Source organism: Urocitellus parryii, chromosome 4, assembly GCF_045843805.1.
Source record: "Urocitellus parryii isolate mUroPar1 chromosome 4, mUroPar1.hap1, whole genome shotgun sequence".
NCBI classification, from domain to species: domain Eukaryota; kingdom Metazoa; phylum Chordata; class Mammalia; order Rodentia; family Sciuridae; genus Urocitellus; species Urocitellus parryii.
In genome coordinates this window covers 62529717-62553146 of record NC_135534.1, presented here as the reverse complement: position 1 = coordinate 62553146, position 23430 = coordinate 62529717, and the positions used below count along the sequence as shown (strand labels likewise).

The 23430-nt window shown below is 37.6% G+C and overlaps 1 protein-coding gene across 5 annotated transcripts in view; it reads left to right on the top strand.

The window, feature by feature from the left end:
* Window positions 1-23430, top strand: part of Stim1 (stromal interaction molecule 1) — a 215609-nt gene that overhangs the window by 110869 nt on the left and 81310 nt on the right. For all 5 annotated transcript variants that reach the window (XM_026401086.2, XM_026401087.2, XM_026401090.2 and 2 more), the window contains exon 2: window positions 9689-9819. In XM_026401086.2, coding sequence (XP_026256871.1) covers window positions 9689-9819 — 131 coding nt within the window. The remainder of the gene's footprint in view (window positions 1-9688; window positions 9820-23430) is intronic.

Genomic DNA, 23430 nt, shown 5'->3' with positions numbered 1-23430 from the left:
ACAACCTCCCACCTCCAACAGCCTTGTGTTGTTGGCCTTAGTAAGAGTAGTGCTAAGAAGCCCTGTTACATAGGCTTCTTCATACCTCCCAACCATAGCCTTGAAACAGGACGTGGCATAGGAAGTTAGTATGGTTTCTAACTGAAGCGTGGTCCTGCTATTATTTTGCTAGTCAACCTAAGGTAAAACACCTCATTTGATGCCTTAGTTTTTCTCTCCAGATGTAAAATGAGTAGTGGCCCTTGATGCCCTCCAAAGCCCTTGTAATATCTTCCACTTGCGGTCAGTACAATAAGGATCCCAACATATTATAATGTCAGCAGCTTTTGCAAGATCGGTAAGAGCACTTTGACTTTCTAGTTTTTTAATATTTTAGGTTGTATAAGATGCTGTGCTTCTTGCCCTTGGGCTTTCTTTGCTTGAGTTGTTCTCCTTTCTGCTCCCAACATCTTATCTCTGTTGTTTAGACTGTGTTATTCCCTATTACTCTGGTTTCTTGTCCTTTGCCATATTTCACTTTGTGTCTTTGTAATTCACATACTGTGTTCATTCTCTTAGTACTTTTTGTGAGCAAGGACTGTTCATCTCTGAATTTTTCATTCAACAAATTCTTCTGGACATTCATTTGTTCATTTACAGTTGTTTATTGAAGCCCAACTGTTGTGCTTGGAACTTAGCTAGGTACAAGGTATTGGCTAGAAGCCTGGAATCAGCTGTGAAAAAGATGGCCATGGTTCCTGCCACTGTGGAACTTAAATTTAGTGAAGATGACAGACATTAAGCAAAGAGATGATTATGATTGTGAAAAGTACAAATGAAAAATATAGGTTGTTTTAAAAAACGTTTCATGTGGACCTAAGCCAGTTTGGGAAGGAGAGTAGGGATCAGGGAAGGTTCTGTTTAGAAAAACTATTAAACTTGAGATCAGCAGCACTAGTCAGAGTTTGCAGATTAAGAAAGAATGAAGGATGTGTTGACATATACCTCTAATCCCAGCTATTTGAGAGGCTGAGGCAGGAGGATCACAAATTTGAGGTCAGCCTGGCTAACTTAGCAAGATCTTGTCTCAAAATAAGAAAAACAAAAAAGGCTGGGAGTGGAGCACCCCTGGGTTCAATCACCAGGACTGCCTCCAGCGAAAAAAAATTCCATGCCTCCCCCCAATTTGGCTTTTATTGGTGCATTATGACCATCCATAATAATTGGGTTCATTTTGTATGTATTTAATTTTTTTTTTTTTTTTTTTTTTTAGGTCCTGGGTATTGAACTCAGGAGCACTTGACCACTGAGCCACATCCCCAGCCCTATTTTGTATTTTATTTAGAGACAGGGTCTCACTGAATTGCTTAGGGCCTCACTAAATTGCTGAGGCTGTCTCTGAACTTGCGATCCTCCTGTCTCAGCCTTCCAAACTGCTGCCCAGCTTCATTTATATATTTTTAAAAACGTTTTATTGATTCTTTTTACTTATGTATAACATTAAAATACATTTTGATATAATCTGAAAAGCATGGAATATAATTTCTCTAAATCATCCCCAGCACTTCCCCCTTGCCCTTTGTTTGCTAGACCTCTAACTCAATCCTTTCTATTGTGACACTCAGCACATAGTATTTTAATTGCCTGTCTTTCTCACTGTAGTAATTGAACTCCAGAGAGCAAAGATAAAATCTGATTCATAATCTTTATGTCTGACTGCCCATCATAGGCCTGAAATATGAATCATGCTTAATACATGTTGTTTAAATGTTTTTATCATATCCTGACCAAAAATCTCTGACATGCAATTATGTGCTTTTGTGTAGTACAATTGATCTTTCTGAAATTTATTTATAGTTTTATAAGTAAATTCCCTCTGAATTCCTCTCTGGAGGTTGAGGAATCTAATCTTGCCTTTGTCTCTCTGGTTAGCCTGCCATCCTCCATCTTGTAGCTAGCTGCCTAGTGGTTGATAGCCATCAGTCAGTCTGTGCATTGGTATACAAAGAGCTCTTTGAAGAGTTCAAGGATTTTAGAAGTGGTATGTCAGGAAATAGAGATGAAGACCAAATATATGTTTTCTAATATCACAACTAAAAAATCATTCACTTTTTTTAAGTTTTATCCCATGAGTATGTGCCTTTTAGTATTCTGTGTAATGAAGCAGGAAGTACACATAAAGCACGTCTGCATGTATAAATTTGATTATCTTGGGGCTGGGGATGTGGCTCAAGCGGTAGCGCGCTCACCTGGCATGCGCGTGGCCCGGGTTCAATCCTCAGCACCACATACAAACAAAGATGTTGTGTCCGCCGATAACTAAAAAATAAATATTAAAATTCTCTCTCTCCCTCTCTCACTCTCTCTTTAAAATAAATAAATAAATAAATAAATAAATAAATTTGATTATCTCAAGGAAAAGCACTTGTGTGTTGAACTGTAAATTGAACTCCCTCCTTTTTTTCAGGGAACAACTGTAAATTGAACTCCCTCCTTTTTTTCAGGGAACAGTTTTTACTTGAAAGAACAACTGGATAGCCACATTGTGATTATTCAGGCTTGTTAGATATTTTCTAGAAAGTTAATCAAATGAATATTTTCCCTAAGAAAAACAACTGATTTGTTGCCAGTGATAAACTCCAACTTGTAAGTGAAAATTAGATTTTGGAGAATTTATATCTGTCACTATGAGTTTGACAATTTCCCTGGACTAAAAGCTTTCCTGATTAAATAAGTGGTGTGGTGATATTAATAATTGTGATTATTTTGATACTATCTAAATAAAATATGTCAACATTTGGAAGCTCTGCATAACTTAGTGAACCAATAGTTTCCAAATGACTGGTAGGTACATCATGTTACAAAATCATGCTTATATAAAGATCCATTCAAAGTACAAGATAGACCAATGAATTTCAATGTTACAAAGTACAAAAAGTTTATCCATATAGTTTCAGATTTCACACTGCAACTAACCTGTAGTTAATGTAACCATAACTTCTTCTCAAGCTCACATGTAGGATCAAAGAAGAATAACCATAATTACCTGAAAAAGCTATTGAAATACTCTTGCCTTTTCCAACTACTTATTTGTTTTGATCTTCAGTCAAAACAATTCAGAGTAATAGAGTAAATGCAGAAGTGAGTATATAGACTATCTAGCTGACTTCTATTAAGCTGGATATTATAATGATTTGTAAAAACATAAAACAATTTTATCCTCATTTTTTTCAGAAAAATATTTTCTGAAAAAAATTCATATATATATATAAATGAATATGTACCAGGATTGATTCTAGGAATGCTCACTCACTGAGCCACAAACCCAGCCCTTTTTTTTTTTTTTTTAAAGATAGGGTCTCACTAGTTTGCTTACAGTCTTGTTAAATTGCTGAGGCTTCACAATGGAATATTACTCAGCATTAAAAGAGAATAAAATTATGGCATTTGCAGGTAAATGGATAGAATTGGAGAATATCATGTTAAACGAAGTAAGTGAATCCCCAAATACCAAAGGGCACATGTTCTCTCTGAGAAGTGGATGCTGATCCACAATGGGGAGGCGAGAGGCAAGGGAAAAATGGAGGAACTTTGGGAAAAGGAGGAGGGGATGGGTAAGGAGGGTGCATGGGGGCTGGAAAATGGTAGAATGAGATGGACATCATTACCTTAGGTACATATTTGACTGCACATATGGTATGATGCTATATCGGGTACAACCATAGAAATGTAAAATTGTGCTGCAGTTGTGTTCAATGAATCAAAATGCATTTTGCTGTCATACATACCTAATTAAAATAAATTAATTAATAATATAAACAAATAAAAAATTGCTGAGACTGGCTTTGAACCTATGATCTTCCTGCCTCAGCCTCCTGAGCTGCTGGAATTATAGGTGTGTGTCATTGTACCTGGCAAAAATAATTATTTGTAAAATGTGTTATTTTATATTAGTTAGAGATTTATTATTCCAAGATCAATTAATAATATAAAAATTTCTGGGTTCATTTTTATTATGGTAAATATCAAATAATTCTTTGGGATTTAAAATCTTTAATTATATGAAGGAGTACTGACACCGAAAAGCTTAAAAACCTGGGCCTATGTTATTCTTTTTGCCTGGAATGATCCTTTTTTTTTCCAGGAGAAATTATACATATAATTGTGAAGTTAATACTTGGATTATTCATTAAAAAAATCAAAATTACAAGCTGGGCATTTGGCATATGCCTGTAATCCTAGTGACTCAGGAAGCTAAGGCATTAGGATCACAAGTTCAAAGCCAGCCTTGGCAATTTAGCAAGGCCCTCAGCAACTTAGTGAGACCCTTTCTCAAAATAAAAAATAAAAAGGGCTGGGGATGTGGTTCAGTGGTAAAGCGCCTCTGGATTCAGTCCCCAGTACCAAAACAAAATATTTACTGAATATCTTATCGAGAACCTTAATTTTTTCTTGCTGCTGGGGAAGTGGTTGCAAACTACTTTTGTGAAGATCATATTCTAGTGGGGATTAGACAGTTGCTTTATAGTATAATAAATGTTACCAGTGATAGCACATAAATATGTGGGAGTTCAGGCTAATGTCAGAGTCTTATACTTGCCCACTCAAAGGAGTGGTCACTTTGATTGATCTGAACCACCCATTTGATCCTTAGTGTGACAGGAAAAGTGGCTAAAGCAAAAGATGGGAACTGTTCACTCACTGCTCTGGGAGGAAAGGATTCTGTAAATGGATTGAATGTCAGCTTTACATCAGTCCCTCATCTACATGTTTTAACAAATTCAGCTTTACTTAATGTTCACAAAAAACCTCATGCAACAGAATTTGCTAATGATAAATTGGAGGCTCAAAGAAGTTAAACAATTTGTTCAATATTATATGGTATATAACTAATGAAGGTGGGATTTTGACTGTGTTCTGATTGTTAGTTCAGGGTTCGTTCTTTGAAGTAATAATTCATTGCTAAATGAGTGGATCTTCTAAGATATTTTCAGATGGCTGTAGGAAATCTTGATGGACTGGAATATATAAGCAGTAGAAAAAGTCTCAGGAAGGAAGGGAGATGACTTAGGAAATGCTTGGTTGAAAGAGTTATTTGTGAATTTTGGCTGACATAGTTTTTCTGGTCATGGTTCTACAGCCATATGGGACATCAAGCTTTTGTACTCTCTCAACCTCAATCCCTTTAATCCTTTTCCATACCAGATGATGCCAGCAGCAAAGGTCACCTGTCTGTCTGATCAGGTTACAAACTAGAGCCTGCTGTTTGAAGCACATACTTCTAGACCTATCATAGACCTTTGGGAAAGGCACTGGCTGACCCTGGGCCAGCGGTGTCCAACTTGGAGGCCCCCAGTCCTTGGAGCTTGGTAAACTATTTCCATTATTTTAAAAAGCCTACTAAGAGCAGTGCTGTACCTCTTAGCTTGTGGATGGATACAGGCTAATGAAAAGTTTGGATTTCTTTCCTTTATGTTAGAATGTTGTCAACAAAACATGATTTAAGTGTGTTACCTATGATCTTCTGTTATAGGTTCCAACAAAATATGACCTATGGGCTAAATCCAGCCCACTGCCTGTATTTTTGTAAAAAAAAAAATTCATTAGAACACAATCTCATTCACTTATGTTTGTCTGCGGATGCTTTTTGTGCTACAATTTGGCAGCAGAGACTATGTAGCCTACAAATCCTAAATTGTTTACAGTGTAGTCCTTTATAGAAAGAATTTGCTAGACCCCTAACTTGACTCTTTTTATTGTGACACTCAGCACATAGTGTTTTAATTGCCTGTCTTTCCCACTGTAGTAATTGAACTCCAGAGAGCAAAGATAAAATCTGATTCATAATCTTATGTCTGGCTGCCCAACATAGGCCTGAAATATGAATTATACTCAATACATGTTGTTTAAATGTTTTATCATATGCTAACCCAAAATCTCTGACATGCAATTATATGTGCTTTTGTATAGTACAAAAATAGGGGCAAGAGAGGGAAAGAGTTAATATTGATTATGCTAATCTCAGTGTGCTTTATCTGTGAACTGGTTAGTTAATACTTTTTGTAATTTATTGGGTTGATAAATAGTTTTTCTGGAAATGGGTTCCAAGAATGAAAGTATGATGCCAGGAATTCTTGTGGGTTAGGAAGTTGAGAAACAATACCTCAATCTTTGGCTGTATTCTACTTTCTCCTTCAGTAATCTCCATCCCACCCCCAATCCAACCTGGCAGGACAAGTAGAACTTAAGGTTACATAGAGATATTTCTTTTGTATGCTTATCTTATTCTTTTAATTTTATAAAACAATTTTGTGTTCTTACCAACATTATCATCTGGCTTCCAAAAGATGAAACCAACCCAAAGCTATCTGACTACTGTAGTAAAAAGGCCGTCAGGTTAAGTGCTGACATGGGAGTCAGCAGACCTTGGTTCTTGCTGTGGCTCTTGAGTGGTTTTTTGACTTTGGGCATATCATTTAACATCTGTGAGCCTCACTGTTCAACATATTTCAGTTGAGTCACATCTGTGATTCTTTAAAATTTAATATTTATACTTCTCCTTTATTTTGAAAAGGATTTGGACAACCAGCAAGAGATAGAGAGGTGACCTATTCTATCTTCACTGTCTCTAGCAAACAGATAAGTAAACAATTAAATGGATCATGGTGTTTTAGTGCCTTTTAAAGGGCTTAGTATCTTTATCTGTCCTTGCTTTCTCCTCCTGACAATATTCCTATTACCTGGGAAGTCAAAGTCTTTTTTCTTCTCCCTCTCCCTGCTTTATTTTGATATGGGGGATAGAATCCAGAAATGCTCTACCACTCAGTGACATCTCCAGCACTTTTTATTTTTTATTTTGAGACAGGGTCTCACTAAGTGAGATCTAGAATTTGGGTTCCTCTTGCCTCAGCCTCCCAAGTTGCTAGGATTATAGGCGTGCGCCACCAAGACTGGCTCTTTCTTTTATCTTTTTTTTGGGGTAATATTTAAAGAACATTTTGCCTAGGAAGTAATAGTCAAGATCCAAGTCAAAAGGAAAGACAGATTTTAGCACCTAGGAATTGGAGAAACTTGAGTCAAAATGCCTTTTTTCAGGCCAGTTTTCTGATACAGACCTGAAACTCAGGAGGCTAAGACAGGTAGTTCAAGGGCAGCCTCAGCAACCTAGTGAGTTCCTGTCTGAAAATAAAAAATAAAAAGCTCAGTGGTAGATCAGTGGTAGAGTACTCCTGTACTACAAAAGAAAAAAATAAGTCTTTATTTCTTTTTTTTTTTTGAAAATTTATTAGTGTATTATAGTTATATATAATAGAGGAAAATTTCCTTTTTTGAGTGATAAAATGTCAAGTTTATCTAATTTCACCATTGATATTAGAATCATATTTTTCTTTTACCTCTAAAATGAAAACAAAAAAAATAAGTCCTAATTATTGTTACTCAGCTTTTTGTCTCTAAAAACCTTTTTCTTTTTAAAAAAAATTTCAATTACTTTATTTTTTATTTGTTCTAATTAATTATACATGACAATAGAATGTATTTTGATACATTGTACACAAATGGAGCATAATTTCTCCTTCGTTTGGCTGAACATTGATGCACTCACACTGGTAATGTAATCATACATGTATATAGGGTAATAATGTACATTTCAATCCCGTTCTTTCACCTTCCCTCATTCCCCTCTGCACAATCCAAAGTTCCTTCATCCCCTTTCCGCCTCATTATGGATCAGCATCCACTTACCAAAGAAACATTTGGCCTTTGGTTTTTCGGATTTGGCTTATTTTGCTTAACATGATACTCTCTAGCTCCATCCATTTACCTGCAAATGCCATAATTTCATTCTTTTTATAATGAAAATACCGAGTAATATTTCATTGTGTATATATACCACATTTTCTTTAACCATTCATCTGTTTAAGGGCATTTAGATTGGTTCCATATCTTAGCTATTGTGAATTGTGCTGCTATAAACATTGATGTTTGTCACTGTAGTATGCTGATTTTTAAGCCCTTTGGGTATAAATCAAAGAGTGGAATAACTGGGTCAAATGGCAGTTCCAGTCCAGGTTTTCTGAGGAATCTCCATACTGCTTTCTAGAGTAGTTGCCCCAATTTGTAGTTCCACCAGCAATGTATGAGTGAACCTTTTCCCCAACATCCTTGTCAACACTTATTGTTGCTTGAGTTCTTGATAATTGCCATTCTGACTGTAGTGAGATGAAATCTTTGAGTAGTTTTGATTTACATTTCTCTAATCACTAGATATGATGAACATTTTTTATATGTTTGTTGATCAATTGTATTTCTCTTCTGTGATGAGTCTGTTTAGTTCCTTAGTCCATTTATTGATTGGGTTATTTGTCAGTTTTTTGAGTTCTTTATATATCCTGGAGATTAGTGCTATATCTGAGGTGCATGTTGTAAAAATTTTCTCCCATTCTGTAGGCTCTCTCTTCATATTATTGTTTCTTTTGCTGAGAAGAAGCTTTTTAGTTTGAGTCCATTCCATTTTTTATTTTACTTCTTGTGTCTAAAAGCCTTTTTCAAAAAAAGAACTCAAGGCCTGGAGAAGAGAAGTGACCTCTGTGTTCACATGGTGGAGCTAAGTCTAAATTGGAGCCTCTTTTTTTGCTGTGTGTATCTGTTATGGTACATGTTTTCCAGAGTTATAAGAGGTGTCATGGAAAGAGGTAAGGGGGCCTCTGCCCTTATGCTGGTTTTACTGCTGCATGCTATGTGGTGGTAGGCAGAGGAAACTGCTTTCCAGACCTCCAAAGCTGTTGTATCAGATGAGCTTGGGATTTTTAGATATCTAGTAGATAACTTGCTGGATGTAACTATCAATGAGAAGGCACAAGGTATGAGAGATTTTACTAATTGGCCTGCAGCTGGCATTTTATGTACAGCAATGACAAACAGGAAAAGTATGCATTATTCATATATAGGGACTAATTGGCTGTTGTTCTATTTCTGGAAAGATTGTATTAATTTATATTTGCTTATTTGACTGATTTAAAAATGGTATCTCACTGTCTCCCAAACTAACAAGTGAATTACAACTCTGGACAGAGAACATGATGGGAATGTGACCTTTGAATCACCTCTTTAAAAGCCCCCTGTTCCGCTGGGGATATAGCTCAGTTGGTAGAGTGCTTGCCTCACATGCACAAAGTCCTGTGTTCAATCCTGAGCGTGACAATGGAAAAAAAAAAGTCCCCTGTTCTCCTTGATGGGCAGAATCACAGTCTCTGGGGGCAGGAGTCCCCTGTGTTTCTCCTTTGCTAGCAAAGCAATAAAACTTCTTTTTCCTTTTTTTAAAAATCATATCTCAGTGGAATATGTATTTCTTTGATTACTAGTGAGTCTATTTTTTTTCTTGTGTTCACTGGTTATTTGTATTTTCTCTAATTTGTGAGTTAGCTTTTCATGTTTTTGTCTAGATCCCAGTGTACTCATAGTCCTATGTTAGACTTAACTTCCAGGAAGCTGTTAGGATGATAAAGCACCATCCCTGTGTCAGAAAGCTCAGCACATTTTCCAGGAGACAGTTAAAAGGCTAGATGATATGCTTCTGTCACTGTATACATGGTTGGTTATAAACTTTTGTGAGGAGTCAGATACTAGAAGCTAAGGATGCTGACAAAGGTTGGTGATAGATGCTGAGTGGCAGCTCTGAGTAATGTTGTCTCTTGCTTTTCCTGTACAGAGTTCTGCCGGATTGACAAGCCCCTGTGTCACAGTGAGGATGAGAAGCTCAGCTTTGAGGCAGTCCGCAATATCCACAAGCTGATGGATGATGATGCCAATGGGGATGTGGATGTGGAAGAAAGTGATGAGGTGAGATTTCTCACCCTACCATGACTCTCTTCTCTTCCTGTGTCAAAATATCCCTGAAAACTTTCTAGACAGAATCTTCCCTATGAAGGGATTTCCCCCCCTCTAGGAATTCATTCTCATCAGGAGATGTGGCTTTCAGCATAACAAGCCTTCAGGAGCCAGCCTGGCAGAGTGCAGGCTGTATATCTGTGTCTACACCTGGGTGGGTTCCCACCTGCCCATTGGTTAGGTGGGCTGATCTTTGCAGTTTCCCTGGATTCTTAATGTAATCCTGATATACATAAAGGCCATCTATGCTTAGCTTTGTGTTGGCATGTGGAAAAGAAGGCCAAATAGTCATATTCTGTCATCTGGGAATTTATATATATTTGGGAAGACATAAATCTTAGAAGGTCATTCTAAATTTCAAGTTGTAATTGTTGGGAACCAGTTAAGAGTTTCAGATAATAAGAACTAGAGGAATCTCTAAATGGAATAAACTTTGTTATTGTTTTTCTTTAACTTTTTATTTATTTAATAAACTCTGTTATTGTTTCACCTTTTGGCATTACTATGGCTCCAACTCAATAGAGCCCAAAGTATAAGGTTGTTATATATGAAAATATTTAATAAAAGTTTCTTGATTTCATGCACTAGTGAAGTTACCCTGTTATGCCATATCTTTAAGAGAGAAAATGTACATTATGAGGGAGGAGGTAAGATGTCTGAACTCCCTGAGATTTAGTCTACCTTTGAGTTTTGAATTCAATTTTGGATCTCACATCATCAGAAGGATTTAGAATAGTAAAAGACTGGCAGAGAGGAGTAACATGATGATGAAGAATATAGAAAGTATGAAATAAAAAAAACATTCAACTTAGTTCAGTAATGCCAATTGTGTCTATTATGTATGTGCCTTTCACTGTGCTATGTATGGAGAACACATTCTGTCCTCATATAATTTACAGCCTAGTGAAGACACTTGAGCCTGGAGAAGAGAAGATTGAGGTAATGTAATTTCTATCTTTAAATACATAAGAAGTAGGAAAAAGTCAGATTTTTTTTTTTTTTTTTGTATCAACAAAGATGTAGAGGTAGTAAGAAACATGGTGGTTTTTTTCGGTTAGAGAAATTATGGTAGAAAACCACCAAAGAGTTGGAAAGTGGGGCCCAGGAAACCAGGCAGAGATATGTGTACCTGTACTTGAGATATATGTGGATTATTAAGCAAGGATAAAAATCATGATCAAAGTATCTGATTTTTTTTTATCATATTTCGAACTGACCTTCAAAGGATTAAAATTTCATTGATCTATATTGAGAATAGAGCCAAGTTCCTGGTAGGGAAGGAGACTTACAGATGTTCTGATTACTGTCCTAGGGCATTGCCCCAGGACTGGGGAATGGAATGCATAACGGTTAAGAATGTGATATAATCCAAGATCTACATATTCTTGGATATCTTTGTAATCCACTCCTCCTTTTTTTTTCCAGTCCTGCTGAATTGCTTTGTCAATGAGGAAAGGAATAAAATGTTCTTTTTAGAGGAATGTTACCACAACAAAAAACTCATCAGCACAAACTGTCCCAAAATAACACAAAAGCTGTCACCCCGCTCTTCTCTGCATCAGTCAGGAGCTGTTCTTTTTCAGCATAGCTTCTGTATTGCCTTGGCTTTTCCTGTTCTCCCTCCAAGGCTAAGGCCTCTTGTGGTTAGAGGCTCCTGAAAATCTGGGGTTTCACAATCAATCACAAGCTGCGTCCTTGAGAGAGAAAATAAAATGTGGGTGCTTAACTCAGTCTAAACATATGAGACAGTATTGGAATTCAAGATCTAACTAGAAAGTTGGATAGATAACTCAGGGCTTAGAATGTCAGGTAATGAATGATGAGGCATCATGGATGAAACGCTTTTGTGCTGGCCATGTTGTGCTGGTTGATGTTGGTAAATTTCTCAGAAAATATAAAAGGAACTGAAGGATTTACCTCAGTGCTAGAGCTTTTAAAATTTTAGCCATTGTTGAATTAAATCATTTTTTTTATGGATTAATGTGACCAGAACATTAGTTTTCTTTATATGAATTAAAACATGTCTTCAGGGGCTCTTATACTATTACCTCAGCACCTAGATTCCTATATGTATTGTACTTGCTTCTTGCAGTCCACCTCCTCTCCACCCCCACTCCCCCGATTGGCACTTGGGATAGAATCCAAGGATACTTTACCATTGAGCCATATCCCCAGCCCTTTTTATTTTTTATTTTAATACAGGGCCTTATTAAGTTGTTGAGACCTTGCTTCAAACTGGTGATTCTCCTGCCTAAGCCTCCCTAGTCGCTAGGATTACAGGTGTGCGCTGCTGCACCCTCTTCTGTCTGTTCTTTGATTTATTCTCATTAGCTAATTGATATATTAACTCTACTGTGAACTGTAAGATTAGATTTACAGTAAACTCAGCCAGGCATTTTATAAAATATACATAATCATTTGGTAGGGGGCAGCTACTTTGGCTGTTCAGTTGCTATTTTTTTTTTTTCTGGATAGCGGAGGCTGTGTATTATGGGCCCTTCGGATGAGCAAGAGGGCACTATTGGTGATGGTGTCCTTCTTGTAATGCCGGCAGGAGGTTCCATCATGCTGGCAGTATGGAAATTCATGACCTGTCTTCTATTCTGAGTTCTGGTTGGACACTGCCATGGGCAAAGGATTTGTCCATGGGATAAGCTGTCAGATTGTTCTGATAGTCTGAGGTGAGCAGACAGGGGCCTGCCTAAAAACACTGCCCTCTTGACTGGACCAAAGTCTTTGAAAGCAATGTTATTTTCTTTTCTGGAACCCACATGGAAAATTAAGGCATTTATTTGGCCACTAAAATAAATTTTTATTGAATACCTATTATGTGTCAGTCATTGGTTGAAGGCTAGGAATTTAAAGTAAACTCAGCAGGCATTTTATAAAATATAAATATAAATATATTTACATAGTGTACTAAAGAAATAAGATTTCTGGCCAGGCAGATGGTGTATGCCTGTAATCCCAGTGTCTCTGGAGGCTGAGGAAAGATAATTGCAAGTTTAAGGCCAGCCTCAGCAACTTAATGAAGGCCCTTTTTATTTTTTAGAAAGGGCTAGGGATTTAGGTCACTGGTAAAGCACCCATGGATTCCTTCTCCAGTACTCCCCCTACCACACACTAAAAAAAAAAAAGTTCCCAACACAAATAAAGAATTATCAATACTCAATAATAGAAAACAAATAAATCAATAAAAAACAAGAAAAGATTTGAACAGAGACTTCAACAATCTAGATACATTGGTGACAGTATTACTAGCCATTAGGGAAGTGCAAACTAAAACCATAATGAGATTCTACTGTACAGTTATTAGGATGACTAAATCTTAAATGGACAATACCAAGGGCTGGGTGAGGAAAAAGAGCCACTAGAACTCTTACTGATGGGACTTCAAGATGATACAGTCATTCTGGAAAAGTTTGACATTTTTTGTGTTTTTTTGTTTGTGTTTATGGTAATGGGGATTCACTCCAGGGGTGCTCTGCAACTGAGCCATACCCCCAGCCATTTTAAAAACTTTATTTTGAGACAGCGTCTTGCTAAGTTACTGAGACTGGTCTTGAACTTGTGATCTCCTGCGTCAGCATCCCAAATTGCTGGGATTACAAGGTGAATACCACCATGTGTAATCAATATTTTCTTATAACCATAACTTACTATGTGTCCCAGCAATTCTACTTTTAGGTATTTAGCCCTATAAAATTAAAATTTATATTTACACTAAAATATATACATGCATGTTTATCACAGCTTTATTTGTAACCTCCCCAAACTGAATATAGTCCATATGTCCTTCCTTTGTGAATGGATAAACACGCTATGGAAAACTACTCAGCAATACAAAGGATTGAACTGTTGGTGCACACAGCATAGATGAGCCTCAAAAATTTTATATCAAGTGAAAGAAACTAGTCTCAAATAGTTTTGTCCTATATGATTGCATTTATACGACATTCTGATAAAGGCAAAACTATAGGGATGGAAATTAGGTCTGCTACTAAGGATTAGGAGTATAGGGAAGGTCTGAATAGAAGGTCAGCATGAGGGATACTTTTTTGTTTTCTTGTGTCCATTACATTGATATAACTATGTATTAAAATGTATAGAACTATATGCGCGCAAAAAAAGTTAATTTCATCATATATTAACTTTAAAAAAGTTTCAAGCATAATACCTGCCATATAATTTAAGCTCAGTGAATGCAAGTTACTTTATTCTATATTTCCAGGAAATTGACATATATCTAACTGTTGTATTTTTATGTTTGTATGATTGATGTGCTTATCTCACCAAATTGTGAGCCCCTTTAGAGCAGGGACTGACCTTATTTAGTTTGTCTCTGTTTTCTTCAATGACCAGCATATCCTATAACAAAATATGGGCTTAATCACTGTATTGAATGATTGACCAATGTCACTATAGCAACATGGATTAGGCTGAGGTGGGTGTTCAGGGCAAGGGAGATTTTCATCTCCCTTAAGATTTTAAGTGGGATGGGTAAGTAGCTGTATGAGCGCAGGAAGCTGCACAATCTACTTAAGATTCTAGTTTCTGTGATGTCTGATATGGATGTATAACACAGAGTTAATGCCTTCTCTTCTGGAGCCAAACACACATGACTCTCCCTCTTACCACCTATGCAAGCTTGGTGAAATTACACAATTTATGTCAGCCTGTTTCTTCATTAGCAATTGGAATAATAATAATAATGATAGGTATACCTTATAAAGTTTCTGTGAACCATAAATAATGCACCTGGTACAATGCTTGGTAACAGTTTTTATTGTTATCATAAGAAAGAACATATATTTTGATGCAAACAGTATTGTGTTCAAAACTTGGCTATATCACTTACTACCTTAGGCAAATAATTTCACCTCTCTGGGCCTTGATCTTTTTATTGGTACTGGGAATTAAACCCAAGGGCACTTAACCACTGAACCACATCCCAGCACCCCCACCCCCTTTATAAAATATTTATTTTTCAGCTGCAGTTGGACACAACACCTTTATTTATTTATTTATTTTTATGTGGTGCCGAGAAGCGAACCCAGGGCCCCGCATGTGCCTGGCGAACACTCTACTGCTGAACAACAACCCCAGCTCTATCCCAGGTCCTTTTTGTTTTTTATTTTGAGACAGAGCATTGCTAAGTTGCTTAGGCCCTCTTAAAGTTGCTGAGGCTGGCTTTGAACTTGAGATCTTCCTGCCTCAGCCTCCTCAGTTGCTGGGATTATAGATGTGTGCCACTGTACCTGGTGGTCTTGATTTTTTAAAAAAAAATTATTTGAGGAAAATAACTGCTTGCAAGATTATTGTGAGAACTTAATGTTTGCAAAACCCTAAGCACCATTCCTGGCACATGATGTGTACTCACTCTGTTTTTTTCCCCTCAGCATGATGGTACAGTGAGGTTTGGCCTATGTAGCAAGAATTCCAAATTAGTCTTCCCATCATTCCATGGGACTACAACATTCAGGTATGGGAGCTACCACAGCAGTGTGGCTGACCTAATGAGGGCCAGGATACTGTAGTAGATTGTTGTATCTTTGCCCGAGTGGTTGATGTTAAGAAAGGGGGCATGATAGAGTATTTCTAGGGGCTTCATCTTCTCTGGAAGCTTGCTCAGTGTCTACCTGAGAACTTTAGAAAAAGGTCTGGTTTTTAAAAAAAGGTCTGGGTAATACCTTCTAATGTCTCCCTACCCATCTGGAAGACTAAAGGATTTTGAACAGCAAGTTGTACAATAATACTTTAGAAGATGTGCTTGAATTTTAGCAAGATAGAAGTAGACTTCTTTGGCTATCATGAACTAATTTGTATGAAGATAAGTATCTGGGCTATCCACAAAAGTTTTTACCCCGATTAATAATAATTTTTATTCTGCTCAGCTTTGCGTGTCATTCCTTAATATCCAGATAGCTCTAGACCAAGTGTTCTCTGCCTCTAATTTCTGCCTTACCAGTTCCTGCTGAACATGCTGCCAGTGATCTTCCTAAACTACGTTTTTTGGTTCTGTATTTTCTGAATGATTTCCTTTTTCTGTTTCCTCTGACTTCTTGTGTTGAATGCTCCATTTTTTTCACATCTGGCCTTAACAGTTCTTTTTTTTATTGGTTGTTCAAAACATTACAAAGCTCTTGACATAGCATATTTCATACATTAGATTCAAGTGGGTTATGAACCCCCATTTTTACCCCAATTACAGATTGCAGAATCACATCGGTTACACATCCACATTTTTACATGATGCCATATTAGTGACTGCTGTATTCTGCTACAGATTCTCTAGTTAGGCAGTGGCACATGTCTGTAATCCCAGACTTGGGTGGCTGGGGAAGGAGGATTGCAAGTTTGAGGCTAGCCTCTGCAACTTAATGAGACCCTGTCTCAAAATAAAAAATAAAAAGGGCCCCTGGATTCAATCCCCAGCGCCAAAAAAATAGAATAGAATAGAATAAAACAAAACAATAAAATAAAATAAATTGTCCAGTCATACCACTTTGGTCTGACTCCTGTTCTCTTTGTATCATAAACATTGTCTATTTTCATTCCCTTTTCTTGGCTCAGGTAGTTCTCCCTACCTAAAATTAAACTCTCATATTCCTCTCTGTATATATCAATCTTAGTTGTCCTTTGGTATGAGCCAGCCTCACTTTTCATGCACTCTCCCTGACTTTTTCATCCTCACTAGTTTCCCTCATCTCAGTACTAAGTCCCACAGCACATAGCCTGTATCACTCAAGTTAGTACTTAATTAGAAATTGTCTTTCTTTGTGCCCTAATAATTGTGACTGTGTTCGTTTGTCTGTAAATTTGTCTTTCTCTGCAACTACTGGAATTACTAAAGCACAACCCATCTGATTACTTCTACCTTGTAAGGGTAGTGTGGAAGAAAAGGAGCATCCTATAATGTGTCAAACCCAGCTGATTATATATTTATTTAATTCTCAACCACTCTGTGAGGTAGTTGTTATTAACTCCATTTTAGAGATGCTGAAACTATGAGTAGCTTATTTAACTAATCTAAACTTTAACCTGCTCTTTAGCTAGTGCTCTCACTCTGGTTTTAGATCATCTGACTAGTTCATGTTATCATGCATTCATTCCCTTGCTCTATGCTACAGTCATTTCAAATATGCTCTTCATATCCTACCACTGTGCACTTGCTCCAAATCCTGATCCTGGGAGAGCAAGAGTACAATGTTGATTGGTCAGTGGGGTCCTTTGGATTTGTAAATTTCTCCTCATGATAAAGCTAAAATCAGTAGAATTGTTTCTCTGGAGTTGCTCAGGTCTGGGCTCTGTCCATGTTAATGAATGACTTGTAGGTCTGCTTTCCTCTGTGACCTTCTTCCCTGCCCTATTCTGTGAATCATGTGCAAAATCTGACTGATAGAGGCCAGATCATTTTAGTTGAAATAATGGGAAAACCTTAGAGAAAAAACACTAGAGGGACACAGATAAAGAAATAAAAGAAAAAGACACTGAGAATACCAAAAGATTATGTAACAGAGCAAAAACATATGTTTTTGGAGCAAGAAAGATGATGTATGTAGGTGTACTTTATTAGTTACTGGACCTTGGGAAATTTCTGAAATTCTGTGAGCTTTTATCCTCACCACAATTTCTGCCTTAAATGATTATAGCAAAGAAGAAATCATGTATATGTAGTGCCCTGCCTGTGTCCTGGTTTATAGTTGCAATATTACTACTTCTTCTTTTCCTATTACCACTGCTACAGTGTACTAGTCCTGTGCTAGCTACTCTTATGTACACTTTTCTCCTAGAGTCTCTACAAGAAATCTGTAAGACTGATAATATTTATAGTAAGGAAACTGACTTAATAAGACTGACAATGCTTAGTTTTCCATTTTGGGGGAGGGAGTTATTGCAATTCAGATCTGCATCAGACTGATAACATTGTTCTAAACATGGATTGTTATGATGGTTTCACACTTCTGTGAATAAGCTAAAAACCATTGAGTAGTATGCTATTAGATTTTATAAAAATCTTAAGAAAATGAAAGTATTGCTACTTTGATTAGAGTGGTGTCACCTTCTACTTGCCTTTCTATAATCCAACCCTTAAGAATCCTTAGGACTCAACACTTTGAAAGCCTTATTGATTTTGGTCTGTATTTCTCTTACCCCCAGTTTTGACAGAGAAGCCTTGATGCTTCCAAGTCTGAAGTATCAAAGAGCCCTATTTTGCTGAAAATGAGGTTGGTCTGTTTTTGGGTGGGTATCTATGGCTTTTGAGAACACCAGACTGATGAGTCCTAAGACATTCTCTTTGGAAATATTTTGTTCTTTTTTCCCTCCATACCTCCTCCCTCCCTCGCTTCTTTCCCTCTTCCTTTTTTATAGTTGACCCTGTTTCTGAGGAAACAAATGTCAAAGAAGCTGTGAGATAACCCAGGTTGTAATTCCCTTTCACCCACATACCAGCGTCCTGAATCAGTTTCTTGACCCTTATCTTATGGAGCACCATGTGGAGAGTCATCAAAGACAACAGGCTGAGTTGTTTTGGTTTTATTTTTCCTGGATTCACCTTTGTGCTCAGGGCCTCCCTTTGATTCCCACTGCTGAAGTATCACTCCCAGGCACCATGTTGGCCTAAGGGAAGCAGAACTTTCCCTTTTGTTTCTGGATCCAATTCTGAACATTGATTTTCTTTGCATTCCCCCTTCTTTTTTTCTGCTTAAATTTGGCTACACGCAGATTAACCTCGGTATAGGTTTCAAATAGATACATTTCTATTGCTGCAGCAATTCTTCTTTGACCTTAGTTTGGAGGTACCTTTTTGCTTTTCTTCTTTTCTAGCTCTCTGCCTGTATCCTGGTGCAATTACCATCCTATCTCCTACTTCAGTGTAATAATATGAGCTCTAGCCTTAATCTAGGACAAGTATAGATTAAAGTCTTCTCAGGTACTTGGGACAGAACAGAGATGATCAAAATCATGACATTATTCTTCAGGTGAAACCTGTTCCTTAGGCTAAAGAAATTTCCTCTCCCCTCATCTTTCTTGTAAATAATTATAGGGAAGTTGTCACATTCATCTACCAGGAATGGCTCATAGTTTATGGGCCACAACTTCCATTGAGTCCAAGTTTTTTGGCACTGCTTTTGGGTTTCTTAGAATAAACTATTTGGAAACTGACTTTTTCAGATCTGGGATGTTGCTATGTGCCTAGGCTGGCCCAGAACTCCAGGGCTCAATCAATCTTCCTGCCTCAGCCTCCTGAAGAGCTGGGACTACAGGCATGTGCCACCAAGCCTGGCTCAGACATTGAGTTTTTATATTTATTTAGCCTTATTGGGGGAGAGTGAACATAGGCTCTCACACATGCTAAGCAAGTGCTGTACCACTGAGCTACAATCTTGAGCTCTAATTTTTCCCCCGATCCTGGGGATTGATCCTAGGGCCTCATGCTTGCTAGGTGAGTGCTCTGTCACTGAGCTACATCTCCAGCCTGGACATTGAGTTTTTTAAAAGTCTAAGTATCAGCTTTGGAATTCAGGTCCACATTTTATAATAATAGCTGTAGGGCCAAGTAGTTTGGAGTTTTACTTTCCTCATCTATAAAATTGAGATGAAAATAAGAATCTCTTTGCCACTGGCAAGCCCTCAGACTAGTGAGAGAGGTATATGTATAAATAGACAATGTAGTAGCACATTTTAAGGGCTGGTAGTAATGGCATTCACAGGAACTTGGAGCTTCAAGAGGAATAAGGGCGTGGTCTAATATGTGCTGTATAGCAGAAGATTCATTGTCAGTTGGCACTCAGACAAGGATACCAGTTGCCAGACAAGCTGAGCTATGCAGCAGAGAGAGTAGGCATAGTTTACAATCTGTCCCATTGCCTTAGCCAGATACAGGATGAGGCAGCAGCTCCCCCAGATGGTATTCCTCATGTTTCCAGGAAAACCCAGAAGGTGGCTTGTTTTGACAGACAAGGAAATTCCTTCTCACCAAGCAGGCTGTTGTTTTGATTCCTCCCCTCTTTGTTGTGCAGTCTGCTTTGTCTATTCTGGATGGCAGTCCTGTTGATGACAGGGATTAATTACATTTGTAAGGCTTCTTTGTATGTCTGTATATGTCTGTATATATCTTTGTATTTCTTTGAACATATAAGTCATTTTTTGCTTGTTTACATGTCTTTCTGAGTTTTGATGTTTCTTTGGTGAATGACAAAAAGTGGAGGAAGGGAAAGAAGACTGAGCCAAGGAAGTAGGGACTGAGAGAAAGCCCACAAACCAGATCAGAGACCAGGGAGAAAGGTAGAGGCAAAGGGTTAGGCTTAATGCAGGACTTTGAGGTAAAAGCAAAGCCAGATAGGTAATAGGAGCCCAAAGATACTGTTAGTCTAGGCAAGCTCTGGGCTCTACAAAATGGGAGGCAGAATGCAAGGGCCAGGAATGGTCACACCATCAGAGAGGAAAATTCTACTAAATTTCTGACTCTTCCTATCCAAGGAAGAATAGGCAGCTGGCTCCCAAGGCCCTGCCTTTGTTTGTTTGTTTGTTTGTTTATTTATTTATACTGGCGATTGAACCCAGGGACACTTTACTAGTGTAAAATAAACATTAAAAGGGCCACACCCGTAGCCCTTTTAATGTTTATTTTAAGACAGGGTCTCACTAAGTTGCTTAGGGCTTGGCTGCATTGATAAGGCTGGCCTTGAACTTGTAATTCTTTTTCCTCAGCCTCCCAAGTTGCAGGGATCACAGGCATATGATCCTGGTTCCTGCTTGCCTTTAGATCTAATTGGTGTTTGTGTTTGTTTATTTATTCAAATCTTTGTTCATGTTTGTATCTGTATGTGTGTCACATTCAATGTACTTTATGGTATTAGGAAGAATTGGTTCCCAGTGGAATGTTTGATTCACTTGTGGATTAATAACATTCTTTTTATTTATTCTTGTGTTGTTTTCTCCTTTTTTCCTTACCCCTTTTCTCTTCCTTCTACAAATTTATTTAGTGTCTGCTCTGTGCTGGATGCTGGATGTGCAAAGACTAATAATAATAAGGCAGACACATTTCCTCCCTACAAATATCTCACATATTATTGAGGCAGAAAGACATGCATGTTCAATCCTGGTAAGTTTTATGACAAGAGAAGAGTTCAGTGTGCTCTGGAAATATAGAAGAGGGAAGGTAACCCATCTGAGGATTTCAGAAAAAAACTACTCAGGAGAGATGATGCCTGTGATGAATTTGGGGTGACGGGTAGGAGTTAACCTGGTGAGAGGACTGAGAAGGATATACCAGGTGGAGGGACAAATATGATGTCTTTGGGGATTTATGAGTCAGTGGTTCCTTTTTCTCCCGCCCTGGTATGGGGAATTAAACCCAGGGTCACTTAACCACTCAGCACATTCCCAGCCCCCTTTTATTTTTTATTTTGAGCAGGGTCTCACTAAGTCTTCCTGGTCTCAAACTTGCAGTCCTTCTGCCTCAGCTTCCAAGTAACTGGGATTATAGGTGTGTGCTACCACACCTGTTATTTCTCTTTTTTTTTTCTTTTCTTTTTTTTTAAACTTTAGAATGTTAACAGTTGAGCATGGAAGGAGAATTTGAAGATGAAGTTTGAAACGTAGGTATTAGGCAGTTTTGTGCTATACTGAGGAACTTGAATTTTGTCCCCAGAACAATGAGCTAGAAGTAAATAGAATTGGTTGTAATTTTGACTAAAGGTATGTTTGGAGTAGGCTTTGCAGAAGAGGTGAAACGGAAATTTCATTTTAAAACATGAGCTGGAGTTTACCAGATAAAGAAAGGAAGGAGAGCTTTTTAGGAAAGGAAAACATTATGAGTTAATGTAGGAGGCAAAAAATATGGCAAGTTTGGGAAATATCCGTAGGGAGGTGTCTAGAGAATAGTTCCTTTATCTGTAAGATAGGACACCAGTAAAATATACCTTCAGTGGTGTGAGGCTCAAAAAAGATATTTGTGAAGAATCCTTTGCATACCACAGAGCTATGCACAAATTTCACTATTATTATTACCCACTTTGTTCATATTTCCATTAAGTGTCCAATAGCATTAGGCCTTCCTGTGTCCATGCACATGGACATGACCTTAACAGTTCATCTCTGACAGGGTGAGGGTTATTACCTCTTTCTTCTAGCCACTTGGCATCTTGAGAAAGAGTAGCTAAGATAAGAGGTTCCTTGGACTCAGAGTTGGAGTGTTGGTTCATTCAGGATAAGCCACAATAAAGATTATGAGCCCTCTTGCCATAGGACCCAAGTCAGAATATTCATAAATTAAATATTGATAAGTTAAATATTAATTAATTAAATATTTATAAAGCATAATCTGCGTAGGCATCATGAGATATGGGGCCATTGCCTTAAGTTTTTAAATTTCTCCTCTTATAACTGTGAAGTAGGCTGCATTTTACAGGCTTAAGATGATATGGTGGTAAGCATCAGAGATGGAATTTGAGTCTGTATCTGTGAGAGTATTTTTCTTTTCTTTCTTTTCCTTTATGTATATGTTGGAGGGCACTGGGGATAAAACTCATTGGCACTCTACCACTGAACTATATTCCCAGCTCTCCTCTTCTTCTTCTTCTTCTTCTTTTTTTTTTTTTAAATTTTGATACAGGATCTTGCTAAGTTGCCTAGGCTAGCCTCAAAATTGCAGTCCTTCTGCCTCAACCTCTTGAGTTGCTGGGATTATAGGCATGTGCCACCATGTCTGACTGAGACTGTTTTTCTTATATGACACTTCATAAGCTTTCTGATATCTTTTTTTTTTTTTTTTTTTTCCTTTTCTTTTATTTTTTTTTTTTTTTTTTTTTTTACCTCTTTTTTTTTTTATTGTTGGTCATTCAAAACATTACATAGTTCCTCATACATCATATTTCACAGTTTGATTCAAATGAGTTATGAACTCCCAATTTTATCCCGTATACAGATTGCTGTATCACATCAGTTACCCTTCCATTGATTGACATATTGCCTTTCTAGTGTCTGATGTATTCTGCTGTCTGTATTATTCTCTACTATCCCCCCTCCCCTCCCCTCCCCTCCCCTTTTCTCTCTCTACCCCTTCTACTGTAAATCACTTCTTCCATTTGAATTATCTTGTCTTACCCCTCCTTTCCTCTTATATGTCATTTTGTATAACCCTGAGGATCGGCTTTCTGATATCTTTGGGTAAAGAACAAGTTTCTTGGTTAGATGAGAGTGGAAAATTGTGAGATCCAAGGCAATATGAGGTTGGAAGAACTGGAGAGAGAGTTGCTGGGCTTTTTCTTGGAGATTGAGTATTAGCCCTTTCCACCACATAGAATCGTGGTTTTTTGCCTTCCAGGACAGGGTCTCTTTTATATGTCTATTTCACATAGGTGCTTCCAATATGTCTGGTTAATCTCTATGTCCTCAGTTTCTAGGACAGGACTTGTCATAAAATAACCACTCAGTAAATGCTGGTTGGGCAAATGGATGAAGTGTTTCTTATTAAAGGTTTCTGGAATCCCTAACATTTGTATTACTCATTTCTGTCTCTTTTTATGGTACTCTGACATTGTAATAGAAGATTTT